At 40.4% G+C, this 18,153-nt stretch overlaps 1 protein-coding gene across 1 annotated transcript; it reads right to left on the minus strand.

Annotated features, from left to right (window-relative positions):
- Positions 1-1,466: 1,466 nt before the first annotated feature.
- LOC141790952 (uncharacterized) lies at positions 1,467-11,664 on the minus strand. The gene is made up of 2 exons (XM_074671121.1): positions 11,373-11,664; positions 1,467-5,660 (listed from the first exon to the last, which is right to left on the minus strand). The coding sequence occupies exons 1-2, from the start codon at positions 11,539-11,541 to the stop codon at positions 3,568-3,570; spliced, it is 2,262 nt and encodes a 753-aa protein (XP_074527222.1). The 5' UTR covers positions 11,542-11,664; the 3' UTR covers positions 1,467-3,567.
- Positions 11,665-18,153: the final 6,489 nt, after the last annotated feature.

Raw genomic sequence — 18,153 nt, forward strand, 5'->3', positions numbered from 1 at the left:
CAGAAGTGTTCCCAGAGGACACTTAAAAGTGATGCACATGTCCTGACACTTGTTGTTACCGTGGATTTCCACTCACCCTAATGTTTGCCGTCAGATCATCCAAAACGTTGCATTTTTGCTTTTGCTGTATTGTTCATGTAAATATTTATGTTGATGTTTTTAATTGTGGCCGGAATTTTTGAAAGCGCTGAAAGAGATTATGTGTGATCGTACATAAACGCCCTTTCAAAGACGGAATGACAGCTCTTTCAGCCATCTCCACACCACTGTTGTGTGGTGAAGGAGAGATACAACATGTTGAATGGATTGGAAAACAAATCTCTTGTAAGGAAGTTATGTACATTTGTTTGTGTGTTCAGTGATGAAAGTTGATATTCGACTTGTAAGTGGCCGCTGGCACTTTTTTCCAGCTTCATGCTCTGTGGTTGGGTGACACGCTCCGCAACTTGCAGTAATAAAACAAATAAAGACCTTAATACACAGTAAATCTTTTTACACTCGTTGTGGTTGTAGAGGTAATAAGGTAACTTGGGAGATGAAAGAGCCCAATCCCCCTCACTACTCTGTGCTGAGCAGATGGGGGGGGGGCGGCAGTTACACACAAACAGGAAAACAGGAAGGAGGGGGTCAGGGAGACAAGAGAGAAGGAGACAACACAAATAAACTGTAAAGGTAAAGTTAAGGCCCCGTTTACACGGAGACTCCTGCCAAGATTCTTCCTTTGCGTTTCCAAAAGCCACCCCCGTTTACATGAGGACGGCGTGAAAACGATCCGCGTTCATACGACTCCAGGAGGACAAGTCACTTCTTTTGTTCTTTCTTTTTCTGCCGCTTTGTTGTGTGAGACGGTCGGCAATCCAACTATGACGCGCATTACCGCCACCTACTGGACCGGAATGGCTCAACTGGAAATGTGGCTGAGCGCGCAGCCTTCACCTGAAACTGCAAGTGCGCATCAGTGACATCAGCGTTTCACCCTGAAATGCTCTGCTCTGCGTTTACACAAGGCTGGATGGAGGGGCGGATTCAGATCTTTCCACTCTGGGGAGCGTTTTCAAAAGATTGCATTTTCACTGAAAATGCAACGTGGTCTCATCTAAACGGAAGGCCAAAACGCAAGGAAATGTTTGCGGAATTGACCGTTTTCGGCATCATGGAAACGGGACCTAAGAAAATGAGTGACAGCAGGAAAAGGACTAAAGTCTGTAAGATTAAAATCTCTTATGGAGCCACTGATTCTGTGTTGTTTCTCTTCAGTTGTTTAGTAGAGAAAAGCTATTAAATTATAAATAGTTACGTTTGTTTTTGCATTTAATAATTATTTTTTTTAGCACACTGTAGAGTGAGTAAATAAAGGAAAAATATATAAATCTAAAAAACAAAACAAAAGGATTTTTTACATCAATAATTTATTTTGCACAATACAGTTTTTCTCAGTTGCTTTGGTGAATTTCTGGAATCATCCTCGCTATTTGCAAAACAGTAAGTGCATTTCTCAAAACAGTTTGTACAAACAGCAAAACACCATGGATTACGTGCAAAAACCAGTCTCTCTCTCTCAAAATCCTTAGTTCATCCCTCAAAACTAAGTTTCTGTGTCAGTGAATGTGTCAGAGCATCAGAATGACGAGTCCTCGTGTCAGTGTGTATGGATAGGACAGTCGAGGTGCTGAGTCATGTTGTCAGTATAACAGTTCACTCTGGAAGGATGTTCTGATGGAAACTATGGCAAAAGGTTTGATGACAGTTATTGTAAATTATAGGTTTCATCTCAGGGTAAGCTGGAGATTGATTACAAGAGACTGGAGAAAATTCACATTTTCACTTTCACTGTTTGTGCTGTAATTTGCTGACTGACCCCATCATTGGGATACAGAAAGGAGGAGAAGGCACTACATCGAACAAAAAAAAAAAAAAGTTGAAATATCAACATAGAACAGTCTTTTTAGGGAAAACTGTTCATGCAGTGCTGTGGGAATTACAGAGCAGTGCAGTCTTCCTATACCTCCTTATGTTCCTGAATGCTGGGCCACAAATTCTCATCCAACAATGAGATGACCGAAATGACCACAGGCTTCAGTGGAGTCACAGCTTCAAAAACCACAACATTCAGATGCATCCAGGGGATAGGCTACAACTGTCGGGTTCCTCAGGTCGAGCCACTTCTAAGCCTGAGCCAACGTAGGAAGCATCTCAACTTGGTCAAGGAGAAGAAGGAATCGACTGTTGGCCAGTGGTCCAAGGTCTTCTTTCCCCATGAAAGTAAAGTCAAGGTCCAAGGGTTTGGGGGAAGATGGGTGAGAAACAGAATCCAAGCTGCTTGAGGTCCAGTGTGAAATATCCACAGCCAGTCATGATTTGGGGTGCAATGTCTGGTGCAGGTGTTGGTAAACTCTGCTTCCTTAAATCCAAGGTCACAGCAACAGTCTACCAGAGTGTTTTAGAGGACTTCGTGATTCCTTCTGCTGAGAATTTGTATGGAGAGACAGATTTCTTCTTCCAGCAGGACCTGGCCCCTGTCCATACCACCAGAAGCACCAAAACCTGGTTTGATACCCGTACCATCACAGTGCTTGACTGGTCAGTCCACTCGCCGGACCTAAACCCCATTAAGAATCTATGGGGGATTATCAAGAGGAAAATGAGGGGCACCAGACCCAAAAACAAAGAAGGGCTAACAGCAAGCATCAAGGAAGTCTGGGCTTCCATAACTCCCAGGCAATGCCATGGGCTGATTGCCTCAATGCCACGGCACATGGAGGCAGTGATTGAGGCAAAGGGATTCCCAACCAAGTATTGAAGATTGACATATCTATTTGAAAATACCATATTTTGAATGATTTGATGTGATCCTATTTTTTTCTTTTTTTCTCTGCAAAAACTAAGAAAGATTTCTTCACAGTATTCTTGAATTCCTGTTTCCGTGGCTTTCATGAACTTGAAGCCCAATTTATGTAAAAATAAATACTTAAAATCATTTAAATTGTAGGCCCTGAATCTATAATGTATGAAAGTTTAAGTTTTGAATGGAATTATGGAAATACTCAACTTTTACATGACATTTTAATTTTTTTTTTTTAAGGGTCTGTATTTCAATTACAGGCCGAACTTCAATGAAAATCCCCTTTTTTCAGCTGAAAACCAACCCCCTGAAACCTTTGCAGCTCCCTTTTTGTCCTCCTTTCTCTTTCTCTCAACAGTTGTTTTTGCACCTTAAAGTAAAATGAAGGACTCTTGTCTAATATAAGATAGTACACCATGGTACACCAAACTGCTTTATAAAAGAAGAAATTCATATGTATCATGTTTACAGACACACATTTATTTTAATATGCTTTTTACATTCTTTCAATGAATTTCAATAACACATACTTTATAACACAAAGAAAGTCTACTTCATTCAAATCAGGTGAATAGGTCTTCCCCCAAACTGTGTGTTGACATGTGAAGCTGCAGCTGAAGGGAAAATAAAGAACCACAACCAAACAGCTGAGAAGTGTTCTTCAGTGATAAACAATCGTGTGTTGTCAACCCTACTTTGTAGTTAAATTCTTTCCTGCATTCAGATCAGCTGCTGAAAGGTTTTTCTTTAGTGTGTACAAGCATATGCCTTTTCAGCTTTTCCTTTTGACGAAATCCTTTTCCACACTCAGAGCAGCTAAAAGGTTTTTCTTTAGTGTGGACTAACATATGTGCAGTCAGATTTCTTTTTTGGCTAAATCCTTTTCCACACACAGAGCAGCTGAAAGGTTTTTCTTGAGTGTGGACAAACATATGTGCAGTCAGCCTTGCTTTTTGGCTAAATCCTTTCCCACACTCAGAGCAGCTGAAAGGTTTTTCTTCGGTATGGACAAACATATGGCTTGTCAGCGCTCTTTTTAGACTAAATCTTTCTGCACACTCAGAGCAGCTAAAAGGTTTTTCTTTTGAGTGGACCAACATATGTGCAGTCATATGTGATTTCTGGCGAAATCTTTTTCCACATTCAGAGCAGCCAAAATGTTTTTCTTGACTGTGAACAAATGTATGTCTTTTCAGATTTCCTCTTTGGCGAAATCTTTTTCCACATTCAGAGCAGCTGAAAGGTTTTTCTTTGGTGTGAACAGACATGTGTGCAGTGAGCTTTTCTTTTGTTTTGAACGCTTTTCCACAGGCAGAGCAGGTAAAAGGTTTTTCTTGACTGTGGATCACCATATGTCTTGTCAAATTTGCTTTTTTGTTGAATCTCTTTCCACACTTAGTGCAGCTAAAAGGTTTTTCTTGAGTGTGGATTAACATATGTGAAATGAGAATTGCCTTATGATAAAATCCTTTTCCACATTCAGAGCAGCTGAAAGGTTTTTCTTTAGTGTGGACAAACATATGTAATGTCAGACTTGATTTATGGTTAAATTTTTTTTCACACTTAGAGCAGGTAAAAGGTTTTTCTTGAGTGTGGACCAACATATGTGAAGTTAGACTGCCTTTACGACTAAATCTTTTTTCACATTCAGAGCAGCTGAAAGGTTTTTCTTGAGAGTGGACCAACATATGTGAAGTTAGACAGTCTTTGCGACTAAATTTTTTTCCACATTTAGAGCAGCTGAAAGGTTTTTCTTTAGTGTGGGTTAACGTATGAACAGTCAGACCTGCTTTGTGGTTAAATCTTTTTCCACACTCAGAGCAGCTGAAAGGTTTCTCTTGAGTGTGGACCAACATATGTGAAGTAAGACTGCCTTTACAACTAAATCTTTTTCCACACTCAGAGCAGCTGAAAGGTTTTTCTAGAGTATTGACTACCATATGTGAAGTTAGACTGTCTTTACTACTAAATCTTTTTCCACTTTTAGAGCAGCTGAAAGGTTTTTCTTTAGTGTGCATTAACATATGTACAGTCAGACCTGCTTTATGGGTAAATCCTTTTCCACACTCAGAGCAGCTGAAAGGTTTTTCTTGAGTGTGGACAAACATATGTGAAGTCAGACTTGCTTTTTGGCCAAATTTTTTTCCACACTCAGAGCAGCTGAAAGGTTTTTCTTTGGTGTGTACAAACATGTGTCTTGTCAGCTTTCCCTTTTGGCAAAATCCTTTTCCACAATCAGAGCAGGTGAAAGGTCTCTTTTTTGGCAGAGAAACTGCACGATTGGTTTTATCAGGCTCAGGACTATTGTGGGCTTTAACAGTCTCTGCTTTTTTGTTTGTGGGAGATTTAAATTTTTTAAGACAGTCTCTTGTCTCCTCCCAGTCATCTGCTTCAGTTTCAGACCCTGATCCAGTATCTGATGAGGTTTCAGTCTGAACCTCATTCTCTAAATTCTTTTCTGGATCTGAGCTCCTTGCTGGTTCTGGTCTTCCACAGTCCTTTCCACCAGCTGCTGTTTCCATGTGGTCAGTTAGTCTCTGATGAAGCAGTGAAGACTCAAGTTCCTCTTCATCATTTCCACTCTTCATATAGACTGAAGTAAACAGGACCTTGGTATCAGCCTCCTCCAGTCCTTGAAGCTGCTCTCTCCTCTGACTGATCCACACTTCCTCCTGTTCCTTTCTAATGAGTGGGGACTCATTATCCTCCTGTTCCTCTTTAATGAGTGGGAACTCATTATCCTCCTGGTCTGGATAGGGGCTCCTCTCCTGCTGCTCAGGGGGAAGCTCCTCTTCCTTCACCATTAGTAGCTGAACATCTGCAGGACACAGTGAACAAATATTGATGAGATATTCGATCATCTTCCTGATGGAAAAGAAAATCTGAAAAAAAAAAAACCTCAGGATCTTTATTTTCAGCTCTGCTGCTAAACTGTAATGACAATCTCATTTACTGGACCAATGATTACAGGAGCCTCCTGCTTGTTGACACACTGGGCCTCATTCACAAACAGTGCGTACACACAAATTTGTGCCTAAATCGTGCGTAGAAACATTTGACGCACAAATCTATGATTCATCAATATTTTCTTCCTTGAATTTGTTCTTACTCTGTGAACAATAAGGCTGGGGGTAAACGATTATTTTTAAAACGATTAATCGGGCGATTATTTAATCGATTAGTCGACTAACCTAACGATTAATTGGACGATTAGTCTAACGATTATTTTTTGTTGTTCGATTATTTCAAAACCATAATGTATCCAAATACATGCCAAAACGATCTCTCTCATAACAGCTAATTAAACAACACTGTTTTGCACAGCAAAATGCAAAATATAGAATAAAAGTATAACAAATAAAAGGCCAGTCGGTTTACTCTTACAGTCCAATAGGGCAGCAACTAACAATTCTTTTTAAAGTCAACCTATCTATTGACTATATTTTGGATTAGTTGATTAATCACGGTTATTTTGTGTTTCAACCTAATTTGGCCTTTAAAATGTGCAGACCTTTAAAATTCAACCTATGTGTTGCATTTTCACTGCATTTACTCAGGTTCTCACCTCTGATTGGTCAGCCCTGTGTCATGTCTGTTTGTCTTTATTTCATTCATGATAACATAAAAAATATAAGTAGCCTTCTATACAAAAAAATTAAATAAATCTCAAAATGAATGAAGCAGGTAACAGGGAAATGAAGTTGTTGTACGCAGTGTTGGACAGATCGTTTATTAGTGACTTTGGGCTTGTTTTCTAATATTTATTTGCTTATTGGGGCTTGCTTTGCTCTCTGTATGATCCCGCCTGACTCTCTCTGAGCTCTCCATGACAACGTGTTTAGTTTCGTTTCTCTACATGCGCTATTTTGCTCATGCGCACTCCGCCGCTCCTCCTCCCCGCTGAGTGTTACCGGTGCAGTGTGAGCTTGCAAGTGAGAGATCCATCAGATAAGTGTCTTCTCTTTTCTAAAGTTAGGGGAGTTTTGATACTAGTTTGTGACTCAGATCCTTAAAAACTGTCTGTAACAAAGAGTGAAGGAGACTCTCTAAATCACGTTATCAGATGCTAAACTCCAGGAGCTGTTAGGCTGTTCAAGCCGGAGATGCAGAGCCTCCGTCAGCGCACAGCGCTCTCCGGGAGTGGAGATTTTTCCTCATCAATATTCCTCACGTATGAACTTAGTGATCTTTTCCCATAAAAGTATCCAATAACACATCACCTCATGCTGTGAACTGAAGTTAAAAATGAGTATTACCCCCTGGATTTTTAATTCACCAAGTGACAACAACAATAAAAACAATAATATGACGCGTCGACTATTAAAACTTGCGTCGACGAATTTTTAGCGTCGAGTAGTCGATTACGTCGACTAATCGCTGCAGCCCTAGTGAACAAGTTTAGAAGCTCCTCAGACCATACGTACAAGAGATAGACCGATATGGATTTTTTGGGGGCCGATACCAATACTGATTATTAGCAGGCAAGGAGGCCGATAACAGACATTTGAAGACTATATTCATTTGCTGTCAAAGTGAAAATATTGGAATAAAAATTGTCACTGCCACACAGCACCATCATAGCGGCGTATAGGGACCAGCTTGTTTACTGCACTGACTGGCTGTGCGCTGGGCTGCCACGAAACGTAGTGGAGCAATGAATTAGAGCATCTGTAACAGGTTAATTGTTACAGAGTCCAAGTTTTTATTTATTGAAGCTCATGTTATATTGTTATTTTTTTTTTATAATTTATGTTAATATTATTTTTATGTAATTTATTTCAACATTATTTTATATAATTGATGCTTATATTTTTTATACCAAGTTTATATTATTTTCATGTGTTTAAGGCAGCAGCCAACATTTCGGTATCAGCATTGACTGAGCAGTGAGCACTATGTTGGACTTGAAAATAAATAGTTTGACAAAATATTTACTCTGACCTTTTTTCAATCCTGCACCTGGTTAATAAGGTATGAAAAAAACTAAAACTAAACTAAAACTAAACTAAAACTACGCCTTGTTGCAAAAAGTAAAACTAAATAAAACCTAGAATGCCTGCTCTAAAACTAAAACTAAACCTCTTAAAAGAACCTTCTTTAAGGGTGATGCAGCTTGTGTTATAAACTGGTGTAGGGCGTTCCAGATAATCGGCATGGCCACCCTTTCCTCAATACAACGTGTTGATTGGCTGTTCTTTTTCTGCGCAACAGAAGCTGTCCTCTTGTGTCCACATTTGGAAGATGTGCATCGGTTTTCAGTTTGTTGACTGGTGTAACGTGATCATGTCTTCATTTGTCAGTCAGAGAGAAGAAATATTCCAATGTGAGAATGTTACTCAGACTCCAGAGATCCTTTAAGGTCTTATTGGTATAAACAGCAACATTATAACATTCAGCAAGATCATCCATTGGTCAGTGCCCAGCTTCATCCAGTGTACTTTTGAAGACACTGAAAGCAATGTGGTCACCTGTCATTCTGTTATTTACGATTCTGTTTTCTCTTACCCCAAGCTGAGCGGGCTGGAGGGGCAGCTGTTAGCTAACTTTAGACTTCAGACATTCCTTAGTATGTGCTGACTTCTAGAAGTAAAATGCTGTACAATTTCTTGCTTGTCCCTTAAAAAATGATACAACAATACCTCAAACCTGTGCTTCATCTGCTGAACAATACAGTTCTTCCTCACTCTGTCAATCAAGCTGAAGCTGCAACTGCCACAAAACAAGCACTGCAGCTGCTGGTGGAGTTGTGGAGAGAGAGGCTAAGAAGGTTGAACGAAGTCTGGGCAGCTTTTTCAAAAAAACATCCACTCAGCCTGGCCCAGCTGCTCTCTCTAACAGAGATGCCATTGAAGTGGAGATAAAGAGCTACCTGCAGTCAGTGGAAGTTGACGGAGAAGCTAACCCACTAGAGTGGTGGAGGCTGCACCAGGCGAATTTCCCAAAGGTGGCAAACCTCGCAAAGACATATCTTTGCATCCCTGCCACCAGTGCCCCATCAGAGAGGGCATTTAGCACTGGTGGCAACATTGTCACATGCCACCGATCTGCATTAAAGCCAGAGACTGTGGACAGGCTTGTGTTCCTGGCTAACAACCTATAAAAGAGGACGAGCGCATGGGAAGCAAGTGAACAGGAGTAAACACTAAAGTTCAGTGATTGTGTTGGCAGCTTGTGATTTGATTTGGAATATGCCGCTTTTTGTTGTTTTTTTGTTTTTTTTTTACTGAAAACATGCTTAGTGGCCTGTTAGTGTTTCTTCCTTAAAAAAAAAAAAAAAAGTTAAGCAGAAGTCTGCTCTGTGTACTTGAAGTGTTATTTCAAATTGTAATTTTGTGTTCCTTAAGATATGGAAAATTTGGTGACGTGTGCACTATTTTTGATGACAGAAAAAAAAATCTTATTGCTGGCAACCAAAGTTCAGTATTTGTGTTTGAAGGTTGATTTAAATTTGAAATATGCTGCTTTCTGTTTGTTTTTTACTGAAAATATACGGTGTCCTGTAAGTGTTTAAAAAAACATATCTGCAGCTGCAACTTGAGAAACAAGGTAAACAGTAACACTTTTTGCTCAACAGAACAAAAGCCTGTTCTGTGTACTTAAAGTAATATTCAAAATGTCTATTTATTTTTGTGTTCTGTAAGATGTGGAAAGTTTAATGTTTGGTAACTCTTGCACAATTCTGGATTACATAACCTTTTCACTTTTTTGCCATTTGCCTTATAGAAAACCTCTCTTACTTGAAGTACTGTTTACAATATCCACTTTATTTTTGTATTATTGAAGAATTTTGTACCTTTGAGGCATAACAATTATTTCTGTTGTTCTTCTGCATGATAAATGCTTTTACATTAAAGTTACGTTATATGCTTATATGCTTTTTTGTTGTTGTTTTTTTTAAATCAACTTAGCTTTAATAAGAGACTACAAAACCCATTCAGAAACACTCCTATTATAAGTTTTGAACCGCAACATTTATACCATGATATATACTGTTACCATGAAAGGATTTAATTTATACCGTGATATGAATTTTGGGTCATACCGCCCAGCCCTACTTAAAATCCAAAAACACAGAATTCAATTTTAATTTACAAAAAGCAGATTCAGTATCAAAGTGACACAACCGTTACGTCATCTTGTGCCTGTTGGGAGACTAATCGAGCACAGATTCACAGACACCCTCTACACACCCCTGGACTCTCCTGTGTTGTGTCTAGCTGTACTCCTCCTCCCCTGAGTGAGACGATCGTCAGTTCAACGATGGCTGAGGACCAGCGGTTGAATAATCAAGTTTGAAATCACTTAATACGCATGGTTGTCTGTCCACTATGTTACCCTGCGACCGACTGGCGACCGGTCCCGCCTAACGCCCAGTGACAGCTGGGGTAGGCCCCTGCACTCGCCCCTCAACCCCGAAAGGGAAATGAATGAAATCATATCCACGCCCCCACCCCTGAGGTGACAATCGAAGATGGCTGCCCCACATTCTGAACAGTTATCAAGCTCCTGTAATAATCAGCTCATAAGCACTTCTGACAAATGTTTGTAGCACTAAATCAGCCGTATACATAGTATTGTTCTACTTCTATTTGTAGAAATGCTGCCACAGTGTTATTTACATCCCTTGTGTGGTATTTGTGAACTTAACGCAGGGCGTGCTAACAACAGCTGACACAACAGCCCTGGTATGTCGACACGGCACAGTCAGCTCAAATTCCGTTTCTGATGGCACAAATTTAACCTCATAATTTTGTCCCATCACTAGCTGGGAGAGAATCAGGCATGAATCATACGGGCAGCTTAGCAAACCAAAATAAGTAACTACATTGGTGTTGCAAAAACCTTGTAGATAATTACAACACCAAAACGTTGTACTAAACAATACAATTGTTCGTTTTAATTTACTTATATGAAATGAAGTACAGTTCTGTTGCCACACCCTCACTAAATGCATGCGCGCTCCCGCGGCCAGGGGAAACACTTTCTGACAGGGATAAGTACATCGGTACGACACCTGTGCTCTAAGACATGTCAGTGTAACGTTAGTAAATCCTGGTTTTGTCCTGCCAGTCATCTACCAAGCAGAGCTAACGTAACCTCACTCTTCACTTACTGATGAACTCTCAAGTTTGAACAGACCACTGCAGAATAACTGCTGACTGTGGGTTGGATGAACATTAGCACAAACAGTTTAGCTCCTGTGTTAGCCTTTAACTCTGACTATATCACTGTTACTTTTATCTTTCTTCTGCTCTTCTGTGCTTTTCCTGTCTGACAGTTAGGCTCCTGTGTCCACCATCATTACAAAATTAATCATAGAAATCGTATTTAAATGGAAAAAATTAACGAACAGAAGAACAACGGGGGCTCGTGGCTTCTCCACGTGTTACAGGCCTGAGCCCCTGATAAAGTCTTCAACATTTAACCGGTTTGTATCTTAAGTTCGTGGCCGACGAAAAGAAACGGATGTGGTTTCTGCATTGTATTACGTCAGCGCTTACGTCTATCAGACACGTTTTCAGGAACTAACCTGCTCTGTGCAGCTTTATCTCAGGGATTAAAATCACATCCAGTAGTTCTCTTTGGCGCTGCAGCTCCTCTTCGTATCCAGATACTGTTCTTCTTTCTGCCAGGTCTCTGATGACTGCAGTGAGCAGCCGTCGCTCGAATAAATCTTTAAGATCCTGAAATCTAGACATCTCCTCACACCAAAGAATCAAAGAAGGGAGAGAAAAGTAAACGGCGATGTCTTTCTCTTCTTTTTGTTGTTGGTGATTAACGGCGGTTTGTCACCTTTATACGGGCATTACCGCCACCTTCTGGCCGGGTGTGGGCCAGGCTCCAATAACCCAACGTGCCTTTTTCAAACCGCCCCCTACACACTCTCCCTACCCACTACCCCTCCGTTTGCGCGTTCTCGCGGAGGGTCCGCCACATTAAGGGCCTTTTTCAAACCGCCCCCTACACACTCCCCCTCCATGATGGAGTGCACTCCGTCATGGAGTCACACTCGCAGCTGAATGAAGTTCACTTCATCAGGGTGTAGGGTATAAATACAGCTTTGGGACAGAAACTTCACTCGATCTCAGGCGGAAACAGATATAGAAAGAAAAAAAGAAAATATAACGTAGAAAATACAAAAGAAACTTACTCCCACGCTTCTTTGGCTGCATTTCTATTTTTTTATTGAAGATTTTTTCATGTTTCATTCTCGCTTGAATAAATTATTATTATTATTTTTTTTTACATATTAAACGCTCAAATAAACACGAACTCTCTGAACAAATGCAAGGCAGGCCTTAATCAATGACATGTACATCTAAAGTTGTGAACATCTGCATGACAATCATTAAATATTTGTGTTAGTTTAACAGTGTTTGTGCAGGCACATATGCGTGGAACTTACATTTGTCTGTTGCTTCCTCCATGGCTCACACCGGACACAATTTAGTGCTGCACGTGTTCAGCGAGTTGGCATCCGTGCAGACTCGCTTGTGGAGGGTTTTAGAGCCCACTACCCCTCCCCGCGGATCGGTTTGGGATGGCCCTTAATGTGGCGGACACTCCGCGAGAACGCGCAAACGGAGTGTTAGTGGGTAGGGAGAGTGTGTAGGGGGCAGTTTGAAAAAGGCCCTAAGGGCCATCCCAAACTGGATGCCGACTCACTGAACACGTGCAGCGCTAAATAGTGTCCGGTGTCTGTCATGGAGGAAGCAACAGACAAATGTAAGTTCCACACATATTTGCCTGCACAAACAGTGTTAAACTAACAGAAATATTCAATGATTGTCATTCAGATGTTCACAACTTAAGATGTACATGTCATTGATTAAGGCCTGCCTTGCATTTGTTTAGACAGTTCGTGATTATTTGAGTGTTTAATATTTACAAAAAACAAAATAATTTATTCAAGCGAGAATGAAACATGAAAAAATCTTCAATAAGAAAAAAGAAATGCAGCCAAAGAAGCGTGGGAGTAAGTTTCTTTTGTATTTTCTACGTTATATTTTCTTTTTGTTCTTTGTTTATCTGTTCCGCCTGAGATCTAGTGAAGTTTCTGTCCCAAAGCTGTATTTACACCCTGATGAAGTGAACTTCATTCAGATGCAAGTGTGACTCCGTGACGGAGTGCACTACCTCCGTCATGGAGGGGGAGTGTGTAGGGGGCGGTTTGAAAAAGGCCCTAGCTGTCGCCCCACACCACATTCATACATGTTACACTGATTCTTCTTCCTCCCCACACCCCTCACATAGCCCTGTTTGGTGCTGTTTGTTTACCTGCTTCTCTAGTTTCAACCCTCTTCCGGGGTCTTCATCAGAAGTGTCACATGATGGTGAAGTGATGTGTCATGGGTAGGGATGCAACGATTATAGATTTTGATTGCACGATTATAGTCTGAGGAATAACCTCGGTTTCATGATTATAACGATTATCGTACATTAATTTCACAACGCTGATAATGAACAAAAATATAAAACCACATGAACGTTCTTTAGAGATCTCAATGAGCTTTGTATTCCTGTCAGAAATAACAGATTAATCAAATAACACAGTACAAAATAATAAATAAAGATAAACATAAATTATAACTCTTCCATTTGGAATTAAATAAAGTGACCTGTGCTCTGAAAACATCTACGTCAGTATTTCCCTTTTGAAAAAAATACAGTGTCTGTGTCTGTCAGTGTCAGTGTTGTTGAACTCTTAGGCTAAAAATGAATAAGAAAAATGAAACAAATAATCCATGCCATGATGAACTTTGGTTAGATTTGCAGTAATGATTTAAGTTGTAATTTTTTAAATATCTGAAATAAAGTATTTTAAGTATTTTTATTAATATAAGACTAAACTTAACTTCATTGATCCCCCAGAGGAAAATGTTATTTGTGTGTAAGTAACTTAAGTTTTATTGTCATTCATGCTGATTTTTATATTCATTTTTAATAATCTAATCTATTCTTTGGATAATCTTCATACATTTGTCTAATTTTAAATGTGGTCTGATTACATTCTGTCTATTATGATCATTGTTATTGTTTGGTTGAAGATTAATCATGATAATGATAATGGATTACATTTATATAGTGTTTTATTCTTGACTGACATTCAAAGTGCTTTACAAGTTTTAGTAAAAAAATATAGGTTGAAAAAAAAATCTCTTATGATGTGTTAATAGCAACTGAAATGCAATTAATTTGTTCCCATGGTACAGTGCTGGAAGTCTACAAGCTCCTGATGTTATTTTAGTGTTTTGAACCTGATATATTAAAGGATAAGTTTGGTTTATACAGCTTTTACATTGTTTATAGAATGAAGTAGAACAAAATACTCACCCAGAAGGCTTTCCTGATCCAAGCAGTGCTTCAGGAGCTATTTAGATCCAAAATCGTGCAGCGGACGTCCGTATAATGGGATCCATTGGGGAATAGACAGCACCGCTCCTAAAACTGCATTAATCGTTACGTTTGTCCCTCAAAGGAGTCAGCTCTCCAGAAAGTACTGCTCATGCGCAGTACTTTCTGGAGCGCTGACTCTTTTGAGGGACAAACGTAAACAAAGTCTTCGGGAGTTCAGAGGTCATTACAGCCGCACAGCGCTGTCTGGAGAGACACAGACTGCAACAGAGGACTAACTTGGAACGGACTATGATGGAATATTGGTGAAAAACACGAGTTTTTGGACAATTAATGTAGTTTTAGGAGCGGCGCTGTCTATGCCCTGATGGATCCCATTATACGGACGTCCGCTGCACGATTTTGGATCTAAATATCTCCCGAAGCACTGCTTGGATCAGGAAAGCCTTCTGGGTGAGTATCGTGTTCTACTTCATTCTATAAACAATGTAAAAGCTGTATAAACCAAACTTATCCGTTAACCTACAACATGGTATGTTAACCTACAATGCCCAGAGTTTATTCAACACAGAGGGGAAGAAGCAGACTGTAACGTTAAATGGTCACTGACAGAAGGCTTGAGAGGAGGTATTTTGTCCTCCGTAGGCAGACACGCTGCTTTGCTGCTGTTTGTTTACACTGAGCTGAAAGCTCATCCTCCCACTGCAACGCCACTGACAGTAGTCGACACGTTTATATTTAACTCCTATCAGCTCAGTATCTATGTAAGTAAAATGCTGCAAACGTTGTTTAACTCAGTTATTAGGTCTTCCCTTTAGTTCGCGTGTAAAGCAGGGTGGTGATTCTGCAAATGCTGCATTAAATTCGACGTGTTTGAGCCTTTCGCCGAAACTTTTCTTCTGCAGGTCTTGCATACAGGTGAACCTTCGCTCACATCAATAACTCCCTCATCATTCTTTGTGTCCCCAAAATTCTCCTCACTGCCGACTTCACTTTTTTCTTCGGTGGAAACAGAGCTTTGTTGCTTGATGCCTCTGCCATTGTAGCTAACGTAGCCTAGCATAGTAGGCACTAAAAGCAGATGCACCGCTGGTGTAATTTTGTTTTCCTTACGTGCAGGTTGCGCCAAAGATAATGTCCCAACAAGATGTCCGTTTTTTGCGGGTGAGAACAGAAATACTCGGTGTAGAGTACCCTCTGGGATTAATTAACCGTGACGTTTCAAACCGCGGTTAATAGTAAAACCGGTTAATTGTTGCATGCCTAGTCATGGGCTGCTTTTATGAATTTACCAGTCAGCAGGGAAGCTTGCGCCCCGTACTGACTGGCGCCTTCTCCAGGACTGCGTCCCAGGTGTGGGACAGGGTGTACGCTCCATCGTCCCGGATCATAGATGTTGGTGTGCGCTTCCTTATCTCGATGGCTTCTCTGATCCACCTATGGAATTTGTTTCTTTCGGCACGGATGACCCTGGCATTGTCCCAGTCCATGATGTGGTTTTCTCTTTTGCAGTGGTCTGATATGGCTGATTTAAGATTTTCCTGGAGTGCTTGTTCTTTTATTGTTCTTGTTTGTCTGTTGGCTGTCTCCCTCTCACACTCCTTTTGATGCTCCTTCTTTCGTGTACTGAATGGTCTCCCTGTCTCCCCCACGTATGTTTTATAGCACGATAGGCATGGGATTTCGTATATGACGTAACATTTGGTATATGACGTCACATTTTTTGTCCTGGTGAATGGTGTCCTTGGGTCTGACGATGAGTTGTCTGAGTTGTTGTGTTTCCTCATGGCCCTCTGTATGCGTTCTGTGACCCCCCTGATGTATGGTAGTGTGACTGTGGCTGTTGTGTTAGTGTTGTGTGGTTTCTTCCCCTTCTTCCTCTGTTTTTCCTGTATTTTGTGCCCATTTGTTTCCCCTTTTCTATGGCCCACGGTGGATACTGACATGTGGTGAGGGCTTTATGTATGTGTGTGTCTCCTCTTCCCCCCTGTCCTGTGTGTCTGTAATGATCAGTGCCCTGTTGTATAGAGTCCTGACCACTGAGAGTTTGTGTGCTGTGGTTTGTTGTGAACCTGAACTTGTACTCAGCTGAGTCTGTCTCTCTCAGGTCTTTGATTCTCAGAGTGCAGTGGTTCTGTTCAAACAGATACTCCACACGACCTGAGTAGTCTGGGTCTGATCTCAGATTCACAGCTCGTCGATAATAATCTGACATAGCAAACCACAAAATGCTCCGGATTTTAATAGTGTGATGGTTTATTGCTGCTGGATATGTGTAGGTGCAGGGTATGTCCACTGTTGACCCTTTAAAGGCACAGATCTGATGAGAGGAGTAAGTCACTCCCCAGTCAGTCTGTCCCCTTACCACTGAAACACAGAGCACAGGAAACACCATCACATTTATAACATCAGAGGACAGATACAAAGATCTTTACAGACACTCTCTACACGTCTTTGATCCATTTCCCTAAACATCTTTTCTGAGAAGCTTCTTTGTGCAGACCTAACAGTAACAGAGGTCTCTACAATCACAAGTGTTTCAGTGAAAGTAAAAAAATAATTTGAGTTAATGACTTTTGTAGTTTTCTTTCTCAAAGCACTTTCAAAGACCAAAGACGAGCTGTTTGCTGTGAGATCAGGAAGGAGTGTAAAAGCACTTCATTCAGGATGTGGGATGTGTTGTTGTATTGTTTCCTCTGTTCAGTTTGTGGTCAGATTAGTGCAGAGTCTAAAGGTAGAGAGCTGCAGACCACAGATGTGTGAGAACAAATGACACTTTGCTACTACTGAGCCCAGCACTGGTGGAGGGCAGCAGCAGCTTTAGCAGAGCAGAGTCAGAGAACAGAAATCCTACAGCTTCAATAGATCATCTTATTAGGGAGGATGCTGGTGATTGTGAGGATGAGGAGAGGGCAATGTGAAAGACGTGTGTCTGGAGCTGGCTGAACTAGCGTGCATGCAACGTTTCATTTTTAGCCAGATAAATGGCTCAGCGAAACATCACACTGACGTCAGGGAAAAATGATGCCTCCTCAAAGTTTGGTTCCCTTTTTTAAGAGGTGCTGTCTTGTTCTTTAATAAGATACTGATACTGATGTTTTTTGCTTTTTTCTTTAGTTACTAAATCCTTCAGATGCACACTCAAAGCTTATGTTATTCAAAACTGATGTGACTGTTCAAACTGTAGATCTCACAGGTTTATAACAAAGGATGCAGAAAGATGTTGCAAGTGTGAAAACATCAGACACACCAGAAAAATAATTAAATGCAGAAGGAAACAGTATTTCTTTTAAATAAATCTGTCATAAACTAAATACACTTAGATGAAAATGAGGATGTTTATTTATGAACTTCTATACTTCTATGAGGTCAGGAGAACCAGGGCTAAAGGCTAAAAACTGTGAGGAACTATGTACAAAACACTTAATTCAAGTCTTGGATCAAAGAAAAGTGAAGTATTTTCAGTTTTACATGCTCTGAACACACAAACTGTTGCTCATTGCTGCAGAGCAGCCCCAAGCTGAAATATGACACCAGGAAGATGGAAGCAAATTTTTAAAGAATTCTTTAGATTTAAATCCAGGACAAATATCGATCATTCAGGGCTGGTTTAATGCAGTAAAGAGTGTAGAATTATCTGATTTTTACAGAATTGAGCTAGAACAAACGGTTGATTTTCTGCAGATTTTCAAAAAGGACGTATGAATAAACGAGATGTGGACAGCAGTCAAATCACTCCCGCTTCCCCCCCGGTTTAAAGCATGTTGCTGACATCACGTGTGATACATTCAGGGACCGTCAGAAATTTGAAAATCTAGAGAGAACACCATTTTTTCCAAGTAGGACAAACGGTTTGTAAATGCCAGACATTTGAAAATAAGTGCGTCTTTGAACGCCCAGTGGGTTTGGATCCAGATTATTCTGCGATAATTTTTATAACGCGTTAATTGGTGTTG

The sequence above is a fragment of the Halichoeres trimaculatus genome, unplaced genomic scaffold (assembly GCF_033239565.1).
Source record: "Halichoeres trimaculatus isolate MK-OKI-2021-1 unplaced genomic scaffold, fHalTri1.1 fHalTri1_scaffold_5, whole genome shotgun sequence".
NCBI classification, from domain to species: Eukaryota; Metazoa; Chordata; class Actinopteri; order Labriformes; family Labridae; genus Halichoeres; species Halichoeres trimaculatus.